General features: G+C 35.9%; 1 protein-coding gene across 2 annotated transcripts in view; it reads left to right on the forward strand.

The window, feature by feature from the left end:
* Positions 1–25705, forward strand: part of clybl (citrate lyase beta like) — a 91664-nt gene continuing 65959 nt past the window's right edge. The window contains exon 1 of one of the 2 annotated variants that reach the window (NM_001037416.2): positions 1–76. In NM_001037416.2, the coding sequence (NP_001032493.2) occupies positions 30–76 (47 nt within the window). In that variant the 5' untranslated portion in view covers positions 1–29. The remainder of the gene's footprint in view (positions 77–25705) is intronic. The other variant, XM_073912208.1, reaches the window with a different exon arrangement.

Below are 25705 nucleotides of genomic sequence, written 5' to 3' on the forward strand. Positions count from 1 at the left end.
GGAAGAGCTCATGTGAGGACGCCGAAGACATGGCGCTGCACATAGGACGTGCTGCTTACAGAAGACAATCTGTGCTGTAAGTTTGAACCTGCTTGAGGCTTTCACTCCTTTCAAATTCTCATATGGTTAATGACACTGATCGCTTAAAGTGTATTAGTGATAGAACTCGTATAAAAAGACGATTAAGAATTAAGCGTGGCAATGACAAAGAAACTCTGTGTTGACATTGTCATACATGTTTGGTTGATTTTTATTTACAATAACGATTAATCATATGCGTGTCTGTTTGTTTATGCCGAGTTGCTTCTGTTTTAGATAACGTCTGTTAAGCCTATTGTGGATGTTAATTATGCTCAGTGTGTGTCGTGTGCTGATGTTTTATCAGACATGTCAAGGTTGATGATAAAGTCCAAGTTGGACTTTCAAAATATCTGTTTCCTAACGAAGAATATAGTGAAAGGGGTCCTCCTGAATTAAGCACATTTTGAGTATTATCCAAATCCCATGTATTGTATTGAGTTTACATTATGTGTTAATTGCTCATTACCCGTTTAATTTATGACAACCTAAATAACCAGTAATTGAATAAACTCATAAGCTAGTAATGCATTCATTTTTGGTAAAAATGACATGGGGTTTGTTGTAATTTTAATTCAAACCGTTTGAAGTTTCTTTTGTCTGAAGAGAAATATAAAAGTTTGAGTATTAAAAGTGGAATAAAAAAGTGTCACTGGACAGGTGTCAAATTGCAGTAATACTATTTTACAAAATCACAGTTTTACTTTTACAGATATAAAAAATGTACAGTAACCCCTGATTTTTTAAAGTATCTATTTCTATATGTATAGAGAATATTTATATATAGGTCAGAATATTTTATTTTTAGATGAATGTTAATGTGGTGTCATGGTGGCGCACTGAGTAGCACAATCGCCTCACAGCAAGAAGGTTGCTGGTTCAAGCCCTGGCTGGGTCAGTTGGCATTTCTGTGTGGACTCGGGAGTTGCATGTTCTCCATGTGTTTGTGTGGGTTTCCTCCAGTTGCTCAGGTTTTCCCCAATGTCCAAAGACATGCGGTACAGGTGAATTAAATTAGCTAAATTGGCTATAGTGTATGAGTGATTCCCAGTCTTGGGTTAAAACATATGCTGGATAAGTTGACGGTTCATTCTGCTGTGGCGACCCCTGATTAATAAAGGGACTAAGCCAAAAAGAAAATGAAAGAATGAATGAATGAATGTAAATGTTACACTGAATGGAAAATTATTGAAATCATATTTTGAGGTAGCACTTATATTTAGTATTATTTTCTTGCATTTATACAATAACTTTTGAAAAAAAATATTGTTCAGACACCTAAATGAGACATATCATTTTTTGACAAATAGTTGACACATTTATTAGTGATAAATTATTAAAAACTATAAATGTAAAATATATTTTTTACATTGTTTTATATCTACTACAATATATACATCAGACCTTTTTGAATTGTCCCATTAAACCTGAATTGTATTTTTTATGCTATTATATAAAATATATTATTTTTGATTGTAAGTTATTTTCAATAAACAGTTCTCAGCATAATTTTGTACACCCCATTTTGAAAATCAATATTTTTCTCCATTTTTTAGTGAATATAGACAATGTATTTTTGGTGCATTTAAATAAAACCGATTTATTAAACAGATATATTTATTCAAATTATATTTTAGTCACCAAACATATTTGGGGTGTCACGGCGGTGAAGTGGGAAGCACAATCACCTCACAGCAAGAAAGTCGCTGGTTTGAGCCTCTGCCAGCTGGCATTTCTCTGTGGAGTTTGCATGTTCTCACCATGTTCATGTGGGTTTCTTCCCAGTGCCTCAGTTTCGAAGTGGTACTTGCTGAAGAGCCACTTGGGCAGAACTGAGCTCCAGCAAGGGGGGAGCTTGAGCTCCAGCTCCTCCTTCCTTGCACTTCTTCTACAAGTGATGTCACTGGGGGTTGGGGTGGATGTAAGTATTGATAGGACTCCTCCTCCAACTATAGGAGGAGGAGTTGGAGCTCAAGCTCCCTCTCATTGGAGCCCAAGTGGCTCTGCAGCAAGCAGTGTCTCCCGGTTTCCCTCACAAGTCTAAAGACATGCGCTATAGGTGAATTGGGTAGGCTAAACTGTTTATGTGTGTGTATGGATGTTTTCCAGTGGTGGGTTGCAGCTGGAAGGGCATCCGCTGTTAATAAAGGGACTAAGCTAAAAAATAAAAAATAATGATCATATTTAGAAATTAAAAGAAAATACAATTAAATTTAAGCAAAATATTGCAAAAAAAAATGCAACTTACAAAATTTCAATGAAATGTTTCATTTTTTTTGCTTTTTAAATTTGTAATTAATATTTTTCTATAACATAAATTTGGGTGTCCTCCTTTTTCCTTTTTGTATTCCTTTTAAGTTTTGTTTGATAAGCTCCAGATTTGGCTTTAGTACTGACTAAACTAATATATAAGAGCAATTCCAAGTAAATGTCAGCCTTGCCATAAAAAAAGTTTCTTGTGTAGACATGTATTTTATAGGACTGTTAAAATGCTCAAAAATATCTGTCAATAAATGTTCTCAAACAATTATATTTGATTTACCAAAGTCACACAAGTGGCAATTTCACATCCGTCACATTCTTAACAGAGAGATTACGCATCCATAACAAAGCTTTTCACCTTATAAATACAGAAATGTAAAACAAATGAAAATCAATTATTTTTGTTCTATAGAGAGCACCTCGCATTGCAACTCGTATCTAGCGTTGTTTTTTTTGTGCTTTTGTCCGGTTTAATTGACAGAATTTGTACAAAGTTTGTTGTATACTGCAAACTTGCTGGCTTTTTTTGGTCACATCCAAAATACATGCTTATTGTCGTCATTTAAAGTATAAAAATGTTTTTTATGATTGATATTTTGATGATTGATATTTTTTTGATCCCTTAACTCTGTGGTTAGTTGTTTTGGAAATATTAACAGCAATACTGCAAATGTCACATCCATAACGCTGGAATTGCTTATGTGCACAAATATAATGTTGTATAGCTTCCTATTAAAATATGAATTAAAAAGATAGATTTGTGAGGGGTGTACCTATATGTTGAGCACTGTATAAATAACGTCAGTTTTGACTGAAATGTTTAAAAATGTGTTTTTGTTGATTATATTTTTAACAGCATTCTTATTGTTTTGGACATTATTTCTATTTGAAAATGCTCAATGTTCTTCAGACATGAATAAATGACTAAAACAACGTATAATTTAGCATGCTTAATGATATAACAATGTATGATAAGCTTGTCTTTTGCAAAGGTACTTTCAAATGACCCATCAAAATCACTAAAGCAAATTAGTACAGTACATGTACTTGGTACATCTGTGTCTAATTCCTCTTGAGAGACTTTAATGAGGGACTTCAAACAGTTTAAATGTCAATTACAAAGAAGGCATGGTTTTAAGGTCTCAGTAATCTGGCCATATTGGGCATTGGTCATCAGGACATGGTGCCAGGTGGCTGTAACTCATAGCAGATGAATTTCTAGAGGCGCTCTACTGATGGCCCCGCTAATGTACAGTGTGAACTGTGACTGTCACGCCAGGGTTTGTCATATTTGCAGTTGCTATGTGAACATGCTGTACATCCTATGACAGCTTCAGTGCCTGAGGTCATCCAGGAGGATGTGTTTAACTCTGTTAATTAAACAAGCAGTTCATGTTTGTTTTTCCTTCAAGACAAATCCGTTTGTTCTGCTTCTCTGAAGGAATGCATCTCACACATTAGCTGTTACATTCGTTCGTCAGGGCACATGTAGAGGAACTGCTTTATCATCGGCTTTCTATTTGTTTAATAAGCTGATGTGAGTGTTTTTTTTTTTTTTTTTTGTCCGCACTTTTTCACAAAAGCCACAAAGCAAGCTAAGTTGGCTTGGAAGGAAATGTGAACACATGGCTAACAACACAGGCTGGACTCAATTCGGAGGGCCGCAAGCAGAATGTCTGTGTGTGTGTGTGTGTGTGTGTGAGCATGTTTTATAGAGAGCTAAAAGCCACTGGCTTGGAAGCAGACTGGGATATGTCACAAACACCCTCATGTCAAAGATTCAACAGCATCTCAGAGGAAACATGGATTGACGCTATGAACTCGACAAGTGATGAAAGTAGCCTAGAGCTTGTCAATTATACTTCCCTGGCCTGGACCCTATAAGTTAATGGGCACCTTCCCCTGTCGAGGCCTGCCAAGGCTTTATAGTGCTGGTTATAAAACCATGAAGTGTAATGTGCTACTATAACTTTTTCAATTAAGAGCAACTGTGCAAATGCTCTTGGAAGTACTGAAAAGTGATTTGAGTAGAGGGGTTTGTTGGGCATAACTATAAGGTGGCTTACTAGATGCTTCCATCTATAAAATGCTTTAGATTAACTTCTTACCAGGGTCCATTCCTGATTCCCCTTTGCTATATTTATCTGCCCAATTAGAAAGATGATAAATTCTGTTCTGCACAATCCTGTTCCATGAAGTTAATTGTTTATATAATTTGCTTTTAAAAAGACTGGATAAAATATCAATCTACAGTTGAAGTCAGAATTATTGAACCCCCTTTGAATATTTTTTCAATATTTTTTCTTGTGGAGAAAGTCTTATTTCTTTTATTTTGACTAGAATAAAAGCAGTTTTTAATTTTTTAAACCCATTTTAAGTTTTAAATTGTTAGCCCCTTTAAGCTACTTTTTATAGTCTACAGATCAAACCACTGTTATACAATAACTTGCCTAATTATCCTAACCTGCCTAGGTAACCTACCTATGCTTTTAAATGTCACTTTAAGCTAGGGCTCTGCAATTAATCGAAAGTCCGATTTCGATTTTAGCTTTTAACGATTATGAAAAATCATTAATCGAGATGAACGATTATTGCATCTTATACCTCCCCCTTTCCAGTGGTACACATTTGTTGCTCTTAAAAGCGCGAAAGATCGCATGCTTGTGTGTGTGTGTGTGTGTGTGTGTGTGTGTGTTTATGTGTGTGTGTGTGCGGCACGGACACACAGTTAGAAGCATGCGGTCAGCATTCAGTCTCATTCCCACACTGAGACGAGCAGAGTTCACTAAAAGTCATCTTAATGTGAGCGATTTAATGGCCAAATAGGTGTCAAAATGCGGTGTTTAGTGATTATTCATATTAACCCTCATTTGTGTGATAAACAAACGAGTTGAGAATCAAAAGACACGTGAAAGAGAAACCATTAAAGTGACAGCGCACAATTCCTGTTTCCGCCTGTTTTTATCATTATTAATCAAACAAAAGGAGCAAATCCCTGCTGCTCTTGACTGAAAGACTTTTGTAGCTAAAGTTTTTTTTCTTATGGTGAAGATGCTTAAAGCAGTTTCTTTCATATTTTTATCCTATTGTATTTTTTTTTTCCTTTGCAGGGTGGAAAATAACTAACTATGCAGTTGAAGTCAGAATTATTAGCGCTCCTGAATATTGCAAATATCAACCCTTTTCCTCCCCAATTTCTGTTTAATGGAAAGAAGATTTTTTTCAACTTATTTCTGAACATAATAGTTTTAATAACTCATTTATAATAACTGATTTATTTTATCTTTGCTATGATGACAGAAAATAATATTTTACTAGATATTTATCAAAATACAAGCATTCAGATTCAAAGGGCGATTCAAAGCTTAATTAGGGAAATTGGGCAAGTCATTGTATAACAGTAGTTTCTTCTGCAGACATTCAAAAAATATATTGCTTAAAGGGGCTAATAATATTGAACTATTAAAATAGATTTCAAAATATTTAAACCTGCTTTTATTCTAGCCAAAATAAAACAAATAAGCCTAGAAGAAAAAATATTAGAGGAAATACTGTTAAAATTCCTTGCTCTGTTAAACATCATTTTGGAAAAAATTATTTTAAAAAAATTCTCAGGCGCTCTAATAATTTTGACTTCAATTGATAATCATTTTGAATAATTTTGATTACAATTATGACCAAAATAATCGTGATTATGATTTTTCCCAAAATCGAGCAGCCCTACATTAAGCTGTATAGAAGTGTCGTGAAAAATATCTAGTCAAATATTATTTACTGTCATCATGACAAAGATAAAATAAATCCGTTATTAGAAATGAGTTATTAAAACTATTATGTTAAGAAATGTGTTGAAAAACTCTTCTCTTTGTTAAACAGAAATTGGGGAAAACAATAAACAGGAGGCTAAAAACTTAGGGGGGCTAATAATTCTGACTTCAACTCTATGTTCTGTGTTTGAATTTTATATCTACTGCATCTGCAGTTCATGAAAGGGATAAATTAGGGTTGTTGTTTCCTGTTCTAATATTCCTTGTGTATGTGTGTGTGTGTGGAAGGACTGTGACATTTCCGAACAAAGTCAACAGGACAGGACGGATCATTTTAAATGTTCAAAGCCGCCGGTTCTCCTCATCTGGTGCCTTTTAGTGTAGGTGCAGCCTTTGGCATCCCATAGAAAAATAAATGAGTGCTGAGTAAATAGTGATGTGTTGACAACTCATTTCCACATTGATTGGTGCCAGTAACAGAAGCAGAGGTGTGTGGCCTTAATCCAATTATGAAAGAGAACCTGAGCCTCACTGTAACCAAATTCTTGCTGAATATGGCCGAAAACCAATGAACTGAAAAATTGGCAAACTTGCTTGCCAAGTGGGATTAAAGCAAGTCATTTTAGTCTGTTGTTGTTTTAGTGTGGAATAAGTAATCTGTATTCATTGTCGTTCCCATGTGATATGTGTGAGAATGTAAAATAAGCTTGTTGTTTGTCTATTCTTTTCAATTTTTCAAAAGAACTATCAGAAATTTCAATTTGCGTCCATCTTGTTCTCGAATTTCAGATTAGTATGTCAGTATATTAGTCTATTACCTGTTGTTGACCCCCCTCCCCTAAATTGGGCCTTTGAAATTTGTTACAGAGCATTAACTTAACACATGTTCTGGGGGGAAAACAAAGGGGAGGTAACAGGATTGGGAGCCAGCTGAGTAAACTGAATGTTAGAGGGATGGCAGTTCGGAGCGTTCTTGTCCCGGAGGTAACTGAGAAGGTCCATACGGCCAACAGATGGAGATTTGTGCTCAGAGTCCCCACCGACCCAAACAAGTGCCTCTGCTCTTGCATTAAAAGCTTTGATCAACGGAGGGTCTCGGCCAGAGAGCGGCTCCTCAGATAGTCTGTGGACTCGCATCTGTATAAACATGGCCTTTCAGGAATGTGTGAACAATGCAACAATAGAATCTTGTTCTTGAGCCAGACCCCTGGACTCGTGCGGTTCACCGATCGAGCTCGTGCTCGGATTGAATGAACAGTTTTGGGAATATTCTCTGTTTTCAGACATAACAGTGATGGGATGTTGAAACTTTGCCTTTGATTCACACGAGTTTAAATGTAAGAGTGGCAAGAATTTTATGAGAAACTGTAGAGATGGTTAGCTGAAATTGTAATTGGTTTTGTTTTGCTATGCTTTGAATAATTGTTTTACAATGGATTGTTCTGGTTGTTGTATCTGGTTGAGTTGTGTTTAAAACCATTTAAATTAAGTTAACAAATATACACCTGAGACCTCATACTGTATAAGTATTTAGCCAAGTAATGTGCAATATGACAATATGTATCATATGGACAAAATAAAAAGTCTTATCGTTTCATATTTTTGCTCTGTCATTTATATCATGGTGTAGCAAAATGCACTGCTCATGGTAATATTTTTTCTTAATGTTTATGAGTGATATATTACACAGCAGGGCGAAGCAATGGCGCAGTAGGTAGTGCTGTCACCTCACAGCAAGAAGGTCGCTGGTTCGAGCCTCAGCTCAGTTGGCGTTTCTGTGTGGAGTTTGCATGTTCTCCCTGCCTTCGCGTGGGTTTCCTCCTGGTGCTCCGGTTTCCCCCACAGTCCAAAGACATGCGGTACAGGTGAATTGGGTAGGCTAAATTGTCCGTAGTGTGTGTGTGTGTGTGTGTGTGTGTGTGTGTGTGTGGATGTTTTCCAGAGATGGGTTGCAGCTCGAAGGGCATTCGCTGCGTAAAAATTCGCTGGATAAGTTGGCGGTTCATTTCGCTGTGGCGACCCCAGATTAATAAAGGGGTCTAAGCCGACAAGAAAATGAATGAATAAATATTACACAGCATTACAGGGATGCAAGCAGAAACATGAATAACAGTATTGTGAGAAAGTTGCTATCTTGAAAGTGCAGCAATATTGTATACCGTACTTGATATCATTCATTTTTTAAAAGTTTTTTATATTTCATTAATATTTATTTTGTACTTCTTCATGCTTAATCAAACATGTGCTCTGAAGTTCTAGATAAAGTGATAAATGTGGTTATATGATACGTTAGCAAAAATGTATAAGATAATAATTTGGTGATTGAGGAAAATGACAGTATTTAAAGTATAATTTACAATATTTATATTTACATGCAAGTGCAACTAATACTCCATAGACAGCAAGGGTCCTGAAATGTTCAAAGCACAAAAAGGTACCAAGAGCATTGTCAAAACAGTCAACGTGTCATCTGTGGATCAACCATGAATTTAAGCCATGAAAATACTTTTGTGCACAAATTAAAACAAAAATAATGACTTCATTCAACAGTTCTTTTTTTCCCCTTCCTTTAGCAAAAGTTAAAGATTTATGAGAAAACTGTTATGCTGTGAATGCAAATCTAGGCTACACATCAGCACTGTGACATGCATATAGTGTGCAGTGCTCTCATGAACTTGCGCCCTTATGCTTATCTTTGTTCAATTCTTGCACAAAAGTAATTTCATAGCTTAATGAAAAGATGATTAAATGACACATGAACTGTTTGACAATGTTATCTTTCTGGACATGAACGTTTCAGGAATCTCGCTGTTTATGGAGGATCTGAAAGCAGTTACATTTCAACAAAATATCTTAATTTGGGTTCCAAAGATGATTAAAAGTCTTACTGATTTGGAATGACTGTAGAGGGAGTAATTAATGACAGATTTATTTCATTTTTGGATGAACTACCCGTTAATAAACCAATGGAGAATCTATTTAAAAATGATCACTCAATTAACCTCTATTCCTCAATTAAGTCTTGTGTTTAATACTGTAGGACCTTTTATTAATTTATGTGCTCAAATAAAAACAACTAAAAAGATGTATGCAGTTCTATTATCATTCATAACATTTAGCAATAAGAGAGAGAGAGATGCTGGAAAATGATGAATCTCTTTAGGATGATGTGTTCTAAGAATAGCTGTGTCACCCCGCATCCTTATGTTTATGTGCTTGTATTATTTCAGCAAAATCCAATGTGATGTGTGGAAGTCTACAATTTCCAAAGTACAGAATAAATATTACCGAAAGTCTGCATGTTATCATTTTTAAACCTTATTAGCTCAAGGTTGCTAACGTTTTAGTTAAAAAAAATATCTGATCTCACATTGCTATTTATGAGGTGTACAATTAATCTTTTTAAGTTAATCCACAGGAAGAAAAAACTGTCTTTAGTGAACATTAATTTTACATTTGCATTTCAAATTTCATCATTACTGGAGTTGCAAATTCTTGAAGTATTCTTGATGGATTTGCATCTTGAAGTAGTGGTACTAATGTTGGGAATGATGAATGAGGGTGTAGAGGGCTATAACGCATCACACTGCAAACTCGATGAGCATGAAGTAGTAAGCTACTATATGTGCATTAAGTATGCTGTGTTACGTGTAATGATGATGCTTTAAAGTAAAATAAGTTGGGTTTAAAAACTGTAAGACGACTCTGGGGAAACAAGAGTGTGTGTGTGTGTGTGTGTGTGTGTGTGTGTGTGTGTGTGTGTGTGTGTGTGTGTGTGTGTGTGTGTGTGTGTGTGTGTGTGTGTGTGTGTGTGTGTGTGTGTGTGTGTGTGTGTGTGTGTGTGTGTGTGTGTGTGTGTGTGTGTGTGTGTGTGTGTGTGTGTGTGTGTGTGTGTGTGTGTGTGTGTGTGCCTGAGGGAATAACATATATAGTGTTAAAATACATTTTTTAAAAAGAACCTGAGACCATGGCAACAGTGTTATTATTATTTTTACCTCTCAATAAAATAAAGCTTAATAAAACATTCTGTTGCCATTTGTACGGTCATGTACCTTTTTTCTAGCGTAGGATAATATCTAATGATCTAACTTCAAGAAGCATCTTATTCAAACACATATTTTATCCATTAAATCAGGGGTTCCTTAACTTTTCAGCCCACGACCCCCAAAATGACAATTCCAGTGAATCGCGACCCCCAATGTCCTCTGAGGTGGTTATAAATACAGAAACCTTGCATGCAATGGCGCACACACACCAATAGACCCAAGTCTATTCTTCATTAAATTTTTTGTAATGTTTTTTTTTTTAATGTATGTCAGTGCTGTGAATGGGCCAGAAAGTTTAACCTCATGTTATAAAATCAATCTGCTGCATCTGACACTATTGCTGTGTTTTTAATATAATGTAATACCCCAGGTGTCGCTATCCAATAGAAATAGTAACTATGGGCAACTGTAGTGACTATATAGTATAAAACTATATAACTAAATTTATTACTATATAGCAAAACGCTTTTCAGTAGGTTATGGATGAAATGTGGTCATTCCTATGGTTTAATAAAAAATAAAATGATTTTTGGAAATCACCAGGCGATTATATATACACAAGGAAACAAATAGTGTTTAAGATAAGGATTTTACATGATACACATTTAATATATGTACTGCAGTACACACACATACCCTTAATTAGACTGTTACAATACATGATTGATTTAGGCAGAATTGATTTGTTAAGTGATATTTCAGTTAAAGTGCAGTGCATGCTACATTGTGGTGGTATAAATGTAATGAAAGAAGAAGAGTGTACTGTGTGAGGTGTGTTAACTGTTCATCATTCTGATATTCTTGTTCAAAACCCGTTTTTCCTTTCTTCTTTCATAGACATGTTTTGAACAATGCTGGTTTGTGGGACACATTGACATCCCTAGTTTTTTTCCCTATGGGTCCTAGCAACCAGCATTCTTCAAAATGTCTTCTTTTAAGTTGAACAGAAGAAATAAAATCGTAAAGGTTTAAAACCACACAAGAGAAAGAGAGAGTGAGAGAGAGTAAATGATAAGGCAATTTTCATATTTGGGTGAACTACACCTTTAATATGTTTGTTCTCTTTTAGATCTGTTATGACGAATGACGAACTTAAAATAGTTTTAGAAAAAAGGACGTTTTGAGAAGTGCGAGGTGTCTATGACTAAAGCAGACAGGCTGAGTTTGAGAAGGCGTTTATTGAGAAAGCACTGAGTCACTGCTTGCATCAGGTGAACTGGCTGCAGTGTGAGGTGTGTGCGTGTGTGCGTGTGTGCGTGCGTGCGTGTGTGCGTGCGTTGGCTGGTATGATCTCCTGCCACAGCATCTGCCACGCTCAGTTCATCATACTGCAGGCAGGGCTCGAGAGAGACACCTGGACTGGCCAGACTCTGCTGAGAAAGACACACCGAGCCAAGATCAGCCATAATCAACATACATTTTCTGTCTTATGCATCATAATTATTCACTTTAGTGCTGAGTTTACAGCAGGCAGCTGAAGGAATGTTTATAGTGCTTTTGGATGCTTCGATTTGTGGCAGCAGTTCTCTCTCTGTCCCCATGGTGTCAGTGTTTGCAGTGTTTGATTATTGCCTTTTGGTTACACACCAGGTAGGCAGCGCGGGCCCTGCAGGTCAATGACAAATTTCAGGTTGGCATGTTATTGACAAATGTCGCTTGTGTTCTTCTGTATCTTATTTATAAGAAAATACAGTGCTATATCATATACAAATTTTATGCTGTTATGTATGAATGAATATATTCTATTATTAGAAATTATTTTAAGCTATAGTTTTTCTAAATTCTGTAGCAATAAATAAAATGAGCAATAATAATAATAGTTTTAAAATACATGGCTATAAAATTATAATAAGATAGTTATAGTAGATAATATTATTGATAAAAAATGAGTTTCTATATATTATATTATATATTATATAATAATATTATATAATATTATATATTATAATATATATTATAATATAATATTATATATTATATATCTATATTTATATATATATATATATATATATATATATATATATATATATATATATATATATATATATGTGTATATATGTATATATATGTGTGTGTGTGTGTACTCAACATTACATAAAAATTATTTTGAAATTATACACAATAACATTTTCGTCAACAATAAATAGAGACAAATTTTATAATATATATTATATATATATATATGAAGAAGAGTTCAGATGCAAAAACCTCTAAATGCCGTCTGAAATGTTCTAAAATGACTATTTTTGTCAGCCTCTTGTTTATGTTCAGTTTTCACTTCAGAGGCAGTGTAAATAACTCTTGCATCACTATAAGATTAAAACTACTGAGCCTACACACAGAAGTCGGAGAAAAATGCTAATTTTAGAAGAAAATATCAGATGGCTTTTAGATTTTTTTTTTGCATCTAAACTCATCATATAGTATATATAGTGTGTATACATAGTAATAACACTTATGTGTATAACCAAATGAATAATTTTTTTATACTTTTACTCAAATTATATTTAAGTAATTATTATTATTATATGTTTATATGTTTAATGTAAATAATCGTCAATTATCGTAATAGATTTCCAGTGATGGGTTGTGGCTGGAAGGTCATCCACTGCATAAAACATAGGCTGTATAAGTTGATGGTTCATTACGTTGTGGCGACCCCTGATTATAAAGAGACTAAGCTGAAAAGAAAATGAATGCATGAATAATTGTAATAGATAAATAAGGCTTAAAAGCAATGAAATTAGGTGAAAAAATCTGTTTTGTTTGTGCTGAATTTGTGTTTATTTAAGGCTTCATTTTATTTTTATGGCTCCTTCTATATTTTATCTTTTTTATTGTTTTATTATAAGGTCTAGTTTTGTCTTACACATATATATTCTAGTATAGTGTACAACCATGTGCCTATACTTTTCCCATCAAATATATATTTCAAATATTTGGGTAAGTGCATGTGCCTGCCTACTATCTACCACCTCCCCACCTCCTAAATCACTAGAGGCTGCTAATTTTATGTAGAAACACGAATCCTAAGTTCTAATTTAAAGGCCAGAGCAAACAGCACTTACAGTGAAATTAGTCTCCGGCGATGAAACATGCAATGAAATCATATCCATCCCTTTTTAATGACCGAATGAAATATTAAAAGAACATAAGCAATAAGAGGAGAAATAATAATAGGAGCAGATTTCCCATGGTGCAGCACATGGAAATGGGGAGATCGGAGCCCTGAGGTTCATCCAGGCTCCTTCTCTCTGTCTGTGAGGCTCCAGCAAGCCAGAAAACCTTCCACCGTTTCTCATTAGCTTTGGAAATGAGCACGTCGTGGTTCAGGCTACGCAGCAGGAGGTTCGAGCCGTGCCTTTGCCAGCGTTTGGAAGATAGGTGGCGCTACGAATCCTGGATTTTTCTGCTCCATAATATAGCTTGGATATTAGAATCGTGTCTGTAGCTTATTTACAACCTGGGCAAGCGGTATACTCTTACAGCGTTTCAAAGTGCTTTGGACTTTTAAAACACCAATTGTAGTTTCTATAAATGCTTGAGTCATTTTCATATTGGTTAAAGGCTTATTTCCCACTGTGCTAGAATAAACTTTTGCAATCCCAAATTGACTTTTTGGCTCTTGTTGGTATGGGAGTATATTTATGGATTTAAATGAGTGATTTAACGTTAATTTTATGGTAACTGTTAACTGTCAAATAATAGGCTCTTAATGATCTGGATTTGTGAACAAAGGTTCTTTTTTGGGATTTGCTATTTTTTTTCCTTGGGGAATCATGTCTATTTAACACTGTTTTATCATACGATAGTATTACAGCTGTTGTCAGACTCACTAAAATGCTGTTCTGCCAAAATGTAAATTAAAACATGCACAGTGTTGTTTAATGAGAAACTATTAGTCATTAAAAATGTCTGTTTATTAAAGAAAAGCGTAGTGTATTTAAAGAGCAATAATATTCCTATACATATATTAAAAAATATATATATATAATAATTGTATAAAAAACTCTTAATAAAGTTTTTCTGCCAGTTTCAATTTACATATTAGTACTTATTTGCTGAATGGAATACTGTCTCTCTGAATTGATTTTCGAGGTTTGGCTGAACTTGGTATTTTTTTCAGGTATTCACACATCTTTGGGATTTGGAGGGAGTTAATCATTTTTTTCTGCTTTCAGCAGACATGTGTTAGGAGCACAACGAACCTGAAAAAACGACTAATTATGGATATCACCCCTGCAATGATAACGCCTTGCTTCCTCTTTCCTATTGCTAGTTGTTCACTCATGCTTTTTGAGTCTTTTGGCTTCACCTTTAGGCTAACATGGAATTTGTTCCAGTGTCAGCAACTGTGCATGTATTTAGTACAGAAAATATGTAACAGCTTGAAATGTGCAAAATTATGTATTTTGTAAAAGTGGGTAGTCAGCAGATTTCCTAAATAGCTAGTTCATCACACATAAAAAAGAAGCGTGGTGGATTTTCATTGTTTAATTTGTCACATAAATCCACTAGGTTAAAACTATTTGTTCATATTACTTCAACATCATGAAAAGAAGTCATTTTCAACTAACTTAAGTAGCCTCAAAATAATTTATACAATTCCTTAACATGATTAATTTGTTTAATTCAATATTTCTGTACGATTTTATTCGTATCTAAAAATATAATATAATGTATGTATGATCTATATGACGAACAGCACATCTATACTAATTTGAGTGATGATGTATTTCTAAGTACATATTTGGTAATATTTTAATGTGGTAGATATGCATTACATCTAATAAAGAATCTAAAAGAGAATGATATTAATCAAAATAAGAAAGAAAATTTTGAAAAGAAACAATTTTGTTATGTAGATTGGAAATAATGTGTCTGAGCACATTGGAATAGAAAGATGTTATTTTTCATGTGTCCTTCACTGGATTTGTTTTTTAAGCGTGCAGACACTTAAAACTGACATTCAAGACAAAAGTTTAGGCTGTTTTTTTTTTGTTTTTTTTAATCATTAAATCTGCGTTTTAATTACTGGAAATTACTGGAAGATTAACAAGAAAAATTGTTTATGGGTTGACTGAAATTGTCTGGTTAAATGTAATCTAAATGGAATATTTTTAAAGAGCCAGTATTTGCAGGACACACTTATATAGCAGCATTCATTATATTTATATTTATTTATATATATATATATATATATATATATATATATATATATATATATATATATATATATATATATATATATATATATATATATAATTTATTTATTTATATATATATATATATATATATATATATGTGTGTGTGTGTGTGTGTGTGTGTGTATATATATATATATATATATATATATATATATATATATATATATATATATACATATATATATATACATATATATATATATATATATATATATATATATACATATACATATATATATATATATATATATATATATATATATATATATATATATATATATATATATATATATATACATTTATAAACGTAATAGATTTAATAAGTCATTTATAATAACTGGTTTATTTTATCTTTGCCATCATAACAGCACAGAATATTTTACTAGATATTTTTCAAGACACTTCTATATACTTCTATACACTTAAAGTGATATTTAAAGGCGTAACCAGGTTAGCTGAAATGAAACTAAAAAGACTTTCTCCAGAAGAAAAAATATTATCAGACATACTGTGAAGATTTCCTTGCTCTGTTAAAAATCATTTGGCAAATATTTAAAAAAAGAAAACAAATTTCAAAAGGGTAATAATTCTGACGTATGTATGTATTATGTATGTATATATATATATATATATATATATATATATATATATATATATATATATATATATATATATATATATATATATATATATATATGGGGTATATGTAATATGGGGTAATTTGGTCATTTACAACCAACCAAACATAGGATTTATGTTGACCAACTTACTGGATAAAAATAAAGTATAAACCATTGGATCCATTGTAAAGAAATTGGCTACTACTTAGCCCAATGGACAGTAAGCCAAGCTTCAAAACCCATCTCTAGAGCTCTGCAAAAGGTCCTTGTACTCTAAAAGCTTATTTGAATTGATATCATCGCTACAGTTTAGTCCACCCTGACCCCCACTGCCCTTCCGGATGCTTTCTAGGTAGAACGCCTGCTCCCAAAAATTTCAATCCATATATCCTGACCCTTTCCCAGAGGGGTGAACTGGTCCTGCCTTTGGAGGTGGGAGCAAGCAGGCAAGCAAGACTGTTTACTTACGCCTCTTATTGGGGAGCGTGATGGGCGCCTGTTCACATCACTGGGAATAAGGGCCGGCGATACCCTGCTAGTGTTGCAGCTCATTAGAACAAGGCCAAGATCCTGCCACAAACAGGAACTGGACCGAGCCAAAAAGCATCCTCCCCCTCAGCCCTCATCACACTCAGGAGAAAAATCTGTCCTTGTAGGATGTGTCTGTCCGCATCACTGACCCCCTTAAGATGCTAGTTTCCAGGCTCAGCTGCCTGTGCTTCGGTTACAGTTAGTGCCTCCTGAGTACACGCAATATTTGTTTGGTTAGTTTTTGTTTGTTTATTGTTTCCAGATGGCAGCCCTCAACTTTGCCTGCGTGGCTTTCAAGTTCCCAGCGAGCATTTTATAGTCTTGGCTGGAGTGCTTATCCTGTTTCCTAGACCCCGCTTTATGATGGCACTTTTTTTTTTACCTTGAAGCTGGGAACAACTGTCAAAAGCTGTCTGCACTTTTCTACCATGAAAAGGTGCAGTGTAGCTTTGTTATGACGCCACAAGGTTTGCCCTAAGTTTAAGGGTCACTTGTGAAGGTAGTGTCCCATTCTCTGCAATTTAGTTCCGTATTGGGAACCAGCCAGATCCCTTTGTTTGTGGAGGTGCAATGAAATGTGGTCCTTTTGTTGTTAGAAGGACTGATGAGGCTGGAAACCTTTTCCCATGGCTGGATCTGGGCACGGTTAAAGCCACGTCACTCATTTACAGGAATACAGGAGGTCAGACTCGGCTGTAAACTGGGGGATGACTCGCTCATCAGATGTGGTTAAAATCAGGTGGCCTATTCGGATTCTCCTTAAATGAATAATCAGGGTTTAATACACTGGCATACAATGTCATTTTAAAAAGTCTAATCATGGATTATATCCTTCAAATGTGTCTGGACAAAACAGCTTTGTTTTGTGATTTCCACATTATATCATATTGCACACACATAAGAAGAGTTTTGACAGCGTGGGAGTTTTTCACCACACTGTAAAAATGATACCTTTCACACAATCGATTTGGGACAACATGAAGGAATTAAGTTGACTTATTATTTTTAACAAATTTAAGCTGATTAAACAGAAAATAATTTCCCAAAAAACTCAAGAATTGTGTTTCAGCTCATTTTAAAGTAGATTGAACAAATAGCAAGCGTCATTTTTTGAGGGCATGAATACAGAGAGGACATCAGAATTTTATATATTTAATCTAATCTATTTCTAATATATTTAATTATTTGTGTCAGGCAAAAGTTGCATTATTGGTGCAAGGCATGGGACCATTTTCAAGGTATACCATGGTTTTGAAAAGTCAAGGTTTTAAAACCATTAAAGTTTTCTACTCTACCATTGCTATGGTATATGTACGATTTTTTTTATTTATGTTTTTTGTTTGTTTGATTTTTAGGGCAACAGTATCTCCAGAAAAAATATCCAAAGATGCCGTTTTAAATCTTGAAGAAGTCTGTGTTTTTAAAACTAATGAAGACAGCAGATTCATTTGAATTATTTTGCCTGACATGTTTACTGCTTCAAAATATTTTAAAAGTTTCTCAAAATAAAATGTATTGTGTTCACAGGGGGGAAAAGTTTTTGTTTTTTACCCAGACATTTAAAAAGAACATATTTTAGAGCAGTAAACACAATACTGTAAAACCATGATATTTTTATCCAGGGTTATCATACCGTTAGAATCTTAGCAGCATGCCAAATTGGATAATTACAACATGAAAATAAAAGTCGAGGTCACATTGTAAAACTTGTTGAACTCAACTTTTTAAAATAACTGAAATATCAAAATATTTTTAAAAAAATGCTTACATTATTCTGTGAAACTTTTAAGTCTCTAAAGCTGTTTAAAGAACTTGGAAACACTTTATTTTGATGGTACATTTGAGTATTAGTAGACTGTCTACTTAATATCTGTTGATACGGCTCCTTCAACAGACATTTTACTGACGATAAGAAGCATGTCGACTTACACTAACCCTAACCACAACCTAACAGTCTACTTATAATCAAGTGAGAATCAGTTGGCATGTAACTTAACTTCAACAATTGTGACCAAGGACTTCGACAATCTTTCTTAGGTTTTTGTTAGTTCGTCTTGTCTACACTCATATTGTATGTTTAGTGAGTGTACTATTAAAACATCTTCAAAAAGGATACCATTAATTTCACCTAGTGTCTGTGTCCCAGATTTGCTCTTTATAAAAAGAACAAATGTAAGTAAAATAGACTAAAAAGTTGTATTTATTTTTGTGGTATGAGCTTAATGACACAAATGCTGATAATTGAGCTTAACCCTCAAGATTTCTTTTAGTCTTCATTGGCACTGAGTGACTGGTTACTCTTGCATGCCATTCTGAGTTAATCAAATCTCCATAGTAAGCAGCCTGCTTTCTCTCGACCGCATGTTTACGTTGCTAAAACGACTGGAGACCTGTTTCCCGTTGCACGCAGCTGGTGTCAGCATGGAGGTGTCATGGTAACGGCGCAATGACTGTGTCAGGCAGGGCTTAGCTCATGTCAGTCTTAATCACGGGATCATCGTGTTGTTAAGGTGCTGAGAAAGCTGCGATACAGTATCGCGTGTGGCACTGTAACACAGTCTGGCCTGAGGCTGACCCCTGGGATGAGGTGTGACCATGACGTATAAGCTTTGTTTTTTTTTTTGTTTTTTTTCTTTAGACCTTGTTCTCGGTTGAATCTTTTCCCTAACCGTTTGGTGGCGTAGGCCGAGAAGAGGACAGGAATTGTTGGCTGCACTTTTTTTGAACCGTGTTATCATGTCATACGTTGCTTTAAATAGCAGGGAAGCCTGATGCATTTAAGGTGTTTAGGAAAGGACATTAAAGCACAAACAGGTTGTCAATGGGAATGTAGCGGTGTTGTTCACTAATAGCTTTTTAAGTAGCACCCACAGTACACTGTAGTTAATGTACGCTAACTCTTTGATAAGTGCCTGTTGATGAAATGCTGTTCATTGTGCTAATGTGTTTCTGGCACACAAGGGTGTGATAAAAGAAGTCCTTGGCAACTTTTAAATTTTTTTTATTTATTTGTTTTTTTTTACAATGGTTGAACTCTAAATATGGGTGTTTATATCATACAATGGTAAAACACCCTATATTTAGAAGGGTAGTATGATGTTACATTTGTCCCAAAATGTTTTTGCTCCGAATTTTTGTGCTCGTAATGAGTGAGTAATAAACATGTATTTATACAGCGGATTTATCTTGAATGGCCATACACCTAAAGCACTTCACAACCATAGGGGGGTCTCTTCACACCACCATCAGTGTGCAGCATCCACTTGGATGATGCGAAAGCAGCCACAGGACAATGGCGCCAGAGCACGTACCATACATCAGCTATAGGTGAAGTGGTGAGACAGTGATAGAGCCAATTCAGTGGATGGGGATGATTAGGAGGCCATGATCGGTAAGGAGCGATGGAAGGAATTTGGCGAGGACACCAGGGTTACACACCTACTCTTTACAAGAAGTGCCATGGGTTTTTATGACTACAGAGAGTCAGGACCTGTTTAATGTCTCATCCGAAAGACGATGCCCACTGTGAGTAGTGTCCACTTCACTTTACTGGGGCATTATGACCCACACAGACCGCAGGTTAAGCGTACCCTGCTGGCCTCACTAACACCACTTCCAACAGCAACCTAGTTTTCCCATGTGGTCTCCCATCCAGGTAGTGACTAGGCTCAGCCCTGCATAGCTTCAGTGAGTAACTAAGTAGGTCTTGAGCTGCAGGGTGATATGGCTGTGGCCATATGGCTTGACATCCGTCGTAAAAGAAATCCAAAGTTTGTTAGAGAAAAAAAATCTTATTAGAAAATGTTTTGCACTACATGGAACATACATTTTGTTGTCTTCATGGGTAAAGATGAAGATATCTGTCATATTTGTAGGGGGCAATTGTGAATATCACATGATATATCCGTCAATCAACACCTGTATGTGATTTTTGTCACACTTTTTTCTGTAGGACCCCTTATGTGTTCCATATATGGCATACCCGATTGTCAACTTTGCAGATCAAGAGTTTAGATGTAATTTTTTTTTATTATTTTGGGTGGGGAAAGCAATGCATAAATCCATTATATTGTAAATGTTACAAATTCTCAAAATGTTCACCTCTTAAACAGTGTGCTTGGGGATCAGACATATTTAACTCTGTGACTTGAGAGATGTGTCTTGGTGAAGGTTTAATTGTTACACGGAACGTAGGGGTTCATTTGAGAACTAGAAGTAGATCAAACAGCCCTTTCAAACGCCTTGCTTCTGAACTAATTATCACCTAATAGCTGATGTGCCAACAAACAACTAGGCTAATTATTCTCTGATTTTGCTTCCGTGAGAACACAAAGTGAATTATTTTAACACCTTTGTAAATGTCCCCAGTAGAGCATTCTTTATCAGAATTTGCCCCAGCTGCTAAATGCGCTAACAGGTGAAGGTGTCTCGATATATTTTCGACACTTTTGCTGCATTTAAACCCTTTTTTCAAATTCATGACTGGTTTTGTTTGTTGTATTTGTAGCGATTTGAAGAGATTCTGACACAATATCTTTGTTTGTGGGTTACTTCCGAACAAAGAAAAACTGCCTTGTGAATTTGCCCATGGCATTTTTTATGCTCCTGTTTGAAAGGGTTGAAGGTGAATGGCTTGTTTAGCTGAAAAGGTCCTCTAAACGGTTTAACCTTCCCGAACAGCCCAACAAACAGATAGGCTGAAATTGGTGATGGCACGACCGGCCTTTTAAAAAAAGCAAAGCCCTTTTATTTGTCTGATCCGAGTGGATTTGTATTCAGTCGACACGAAGGGCCATGATTATGAAGACGTGTGAATTACAGACCAGGTCATTTGAAAGTGACGACCTGGGAATGGCACCAAAGCCTTTAGAGGAACAGCCTTTTGAGGCATTTTCCCTTTAATTCCGGTGCTGGCTTGTCCCCACAAACCCCCCTTTGTCCAGTTGGCACGGCTTTGATCTGTCCGTTTGACAATGAGCCCATCATAAGATTGCAAATTAAGGCAACTGGACACTAAATATGAAATGGAGCAAAACATTTGGGGGTCTTTCTTGTGTTTGGAATGGACTGTTTGTGCTCACAATTACTGGAAAAACCTGTTGCGGCATCTCTTTTTGATTCTGTTGAATTTCTGGTTCTCCTTTTGTTTCGTTTTTTGCAACTGCTTTTTAAGGCATTGGATATACATTTCATCCTGCTGTAACTTAGGCCATCTCTCATACACATTGCCATGCCTTTTAGACCCGGCTGCAGCCATGCGCTACTTCCTACAGGCCTTTGTTTACCCTCCTGGGCCCCAGCTGTTGGCATAGGTGATAGCCGTGCTCTGCGCCCTGAGGCCGCCCAAAAACCTGAGTCTGTGCACTGTTGCACCCCAAAACCTAAATAGGCGCATTAGACACAGCACATTAAGGGGCTGCTGGTGTGGCGGTGGGTGCTTGTCCCAGAGGCCCTCGTCTCTCTCCTCCTTCACACCTCGCCCCCATTTCTCTGTCTGGACAGATCAGGGGCCACGACACTGCAAAAGCTCAACCCGGGCCTTTGTATTTCGTCCCCCCCATTCTCCCACCTCCATTCACACAGTAGCTTCCTGATTTAGATATATCTCCACCAGTGTGAACGGGTGCCCATTGTTCACTTCTTTTTCTTGTTACACCATGTTTGATCTACCATAATGTCAACCTAGTGTGGTCGTGATGCCGTTTTTGTGTCCCTTTTAACTCGTCTTTCCCTGTTAGACACAGCACTGGAGTATAGGCTGTGAAAACACCCAGAATTCCAGACAAGTTTACTTTAGCCCAGCACCTTTATTTGGTGCAAAGTGAACATGGGTTCATCTCAATTTGAAAATGTGTTTTATTTTAATAATGGATGCTACATTTGTGGAAGAACATTGAAGCGTACCTAGAATAAAAAAAAGAATGGAGTTTGACTGCAAAACTATAATGATATTATGATATAAAAGTACCAATCTGTGTACATAATACAAATATAATCACTAATATAGAGCGGACAGGCTATTATTGAGATGATAAAGAATAAAGGTCAGAGGAAAACTAAAATGAAGATAAAAACATACTGCCCAGTTGATACTTACTGACAATTTTCTCCTCTGTAATGAAGTGTATTTCCCTGTGGCTTGTGTTGAGTGCTCTGATTTTGTGCAGGTTCTGATTGGTGTCATAGCTGAGAGAGCGCGAAAGATTGGATCAATAACGTAGGCCTGGGATCAGAAAATGAGGAAACCTGTTCCCAAAATAATGAAAGCAATGATGGTGTCTCTCCACTCGTAATGAACTTTACTACGAGCGTACTTGAGCATGACTTTGTCTCAGAGCAATGCAAATGGAATTGCCCCCTGATGGTTTGGAATGCACCCAGCTGGCCTTTAAAAGGTGATAATTGGAAAATACAGGATACAGCCTTGGTCAGAAAAGGGACTTCTTGTTCGACTGCTTTAACCACTGCATCTTTGATAAACGCTACGACAAGCTTGCTTTGAGCAAGGTTTTTACATATTTCTCTTTTTTTTTTTTTTGGCATTTTAGGTGTAGTATTAATTGAAATAAAACTTAGAAATTTTTGCTTCATTTTTTTCTGTTTCCTTTTATAAAAATACAACCAAACTAAACAAATGCCATTGGCTGTACTATTTTTATATGGGGTAAAGTTTGAGAACTGAAAACTTTTTAGTTTTGGTGTGTAGCATAATTAATAATAAATAGAACCAAAAATATATCAATGTATGTGCTTGCTTTCGTCGTAGGTGATTATATTTTTGACTGGGGGAGAAATAAAAAAAACTAAATCACAATTGGATTTATTTATTTAGGTTCAACTCTCTTAAGTATCCAGTAATATTTTTCCCAGGTTTATATAGCTCTCACAGATGAAGGTAAAGTGGGGCATAGAAAGGGTAAAAACATGCCTTTGACTCGCCTCCCCTCCTTTCCTCCAGCTTTATTGTAGTCCAACAGCAGTGCATAAAGCTAGACAGCATTCCTCTACATCCACGGAAGGAAGTCATGAGGCCTGGGATTTTGGAAAGCTTCTGTCCCTTACAAGTCTAAATTAAAACCAGTTTGCTACTCCTCCTTCAACCCTGGTTAAGGAGGCGCAGACGGACTTCATTAGAGTCACTCAGTTGTAAGGGCTCAGTTATAATCGCGCACTGACTCAAGTGGCGAATACTGTTTGCTTTGCGTATTTATACGCAAATACGCAGTTTGATTTGCGTATTTAACGTCAGTCGTACTTATTTTTGGAGTCTGTTCAAAGCACAAACAAGAAGATAAATGTTATCAATTGACACCATGTTTAAGTGAGCTGTTTTGAAAATGCCAGCATCATCCAAGCAAAATAGCATGTGTTTGGTGCCATCCTGCCTGACCGGGTGTCAGTCTGCTGAAGTTTCCATCATTAGCACACTGATATGCCGCCTGAACAGGAAAGTGTCTGAAATATCACATGGAACGCTTTCAAATAATTTCCTCTGAGTCACGAGCCATGCTGTTGGCAGCTATGTTAGCTTGAGGTGAAAAAGCTGGACTCCAGTTCAACTAAAAGATGCTCTGGCAAAATCACCCCTGAATGTTCATTTATTAACTTCGTTCTAATCCCAGGACACTGTTCTTTCTCAGCTTGTGTACCTGCTCTGACAGTGTGATGTGTTTTTTCCATGTTGATGTGTATCAGGTGGTGAAAATGTTGTCCAGGTGGAGCGGGAAAGGAAGGGTGGTGGTTGGATGCGGCCCACGGCCAAACACAACAGCTTCCATTCGTCCTTTTCCACCACCACCTCCCTCCATTCCCTCTATCTCACTGATTATCCAGACTTTACTCGGGGAGATGTGAGAATTAATTTTGCTGAGCTTATCAGCAAATAAACTGACTGCCAGGAATGAGGGGTAATAAACAATTTTATTAAAAAGCAACTGTTTAAATTAACTTTAATTTTTCCAAACGAGGAGCTGGTCAGCTTGAATGAGAAACCTTAGCCATTTAATATGTTAGTAAGGTATAATTTAAGCTACAATCAACTCAATCTTTGGAAAAGATAGTCAGGAAAATTACTACTACTAACAAAATTTGTCAACTACAGTAAAGAGCAATTATTATTATGTACACAAAATACATTGTAGGTCTCAGAGTAGCTTTCAGCTATTTGTGTGGTCGAAACCGTCCATTATTATTTATTTTCTGTAAAAGTTGTGTTGACTAAGTAAGGCTGGGTTGACAAAATGGTATTGATATTTATTAATCGAACACCGTTGTCATTAACCATAAAAAATGTATGAAGCCCTATAGCTTTATTAAAATGTGGCTGCTGAGCGTGCGCCTTGGAAAGAATGCCAACAAGCTTTTAGGGTTTTTTTCCAATCAAGGCACATGGCTAGGCGTGACGCAAGTGGCGCGCATGGGACGCGCACGCATTTTCCAGGCGCACATAGTTGAAAACATTTTTACATGCCGCATGCGCATTGTGATTCATGTAAGTAGAATTACCCAATCTGCTCATACTTTATTTGCAAAATACAAATTTCAGTAATAATGGCAGACTCAGACAAACACAGCGCACACAAACACTGCAGTACTTTTTCATTCTCTTTATAAATACAAACTAGTATCAGAACCACAGCAATGGTTTGTCTGTTTGGCATCCTCTGAGAAAACAATTGATGGTCGCCTAGTTATAAGAGATGCCAGAGAAGCACGAGCACAAAGCGCATTAAGAATGGTAAAGGAAACCGAATCCACACGCTCGCAATTTTCACATCCGCAACATGTGAATGGGCTCCAATTGGCTTTCGCCACCTCATGTCAGAATTACAACACCCGTGAAAACGAGTGCCACGACAAGCAGCAGTGAAGAGATTGTAAATAAAAATAGGATGTCACCAGAGTGACTTTTTGGTTTCTTTTCTTGAGCATCCAAGCCAAAAAGACTGCATCTGAAAGAATTTTTGCATGGGGCAATGAAGGCATTCAGCTTCACTATTTGTAATGTTGCAATATATTTTTAAATAATGATGATTTGTTGCTTTAATTGAAAGCTCAGATTTAATTGTCATAATTTGTTTTTTAAATAGAGTTTGTTGTTCACTGTGTGATTATTATAGACAATTTACAGAAGTTAATCAACCTTACAGTTTGCTTGGATTGTTCAGCGTTTACACTTTATCATTGCACTGACT

This window comes from Danio rerio, chromosome 9 (genome assembly GCF_049306965.1).
Source record: "Danio rerio strain Tuebingen ecotype United States chromosome 9, GRCz12tu, whole genome shotgun sequence".
Lineage (NCBI taxonomy): Eukaryota > Metazoa > Chordata > Actinopteri > Cypriniformes > Danionidae > Danio > Danio rerio.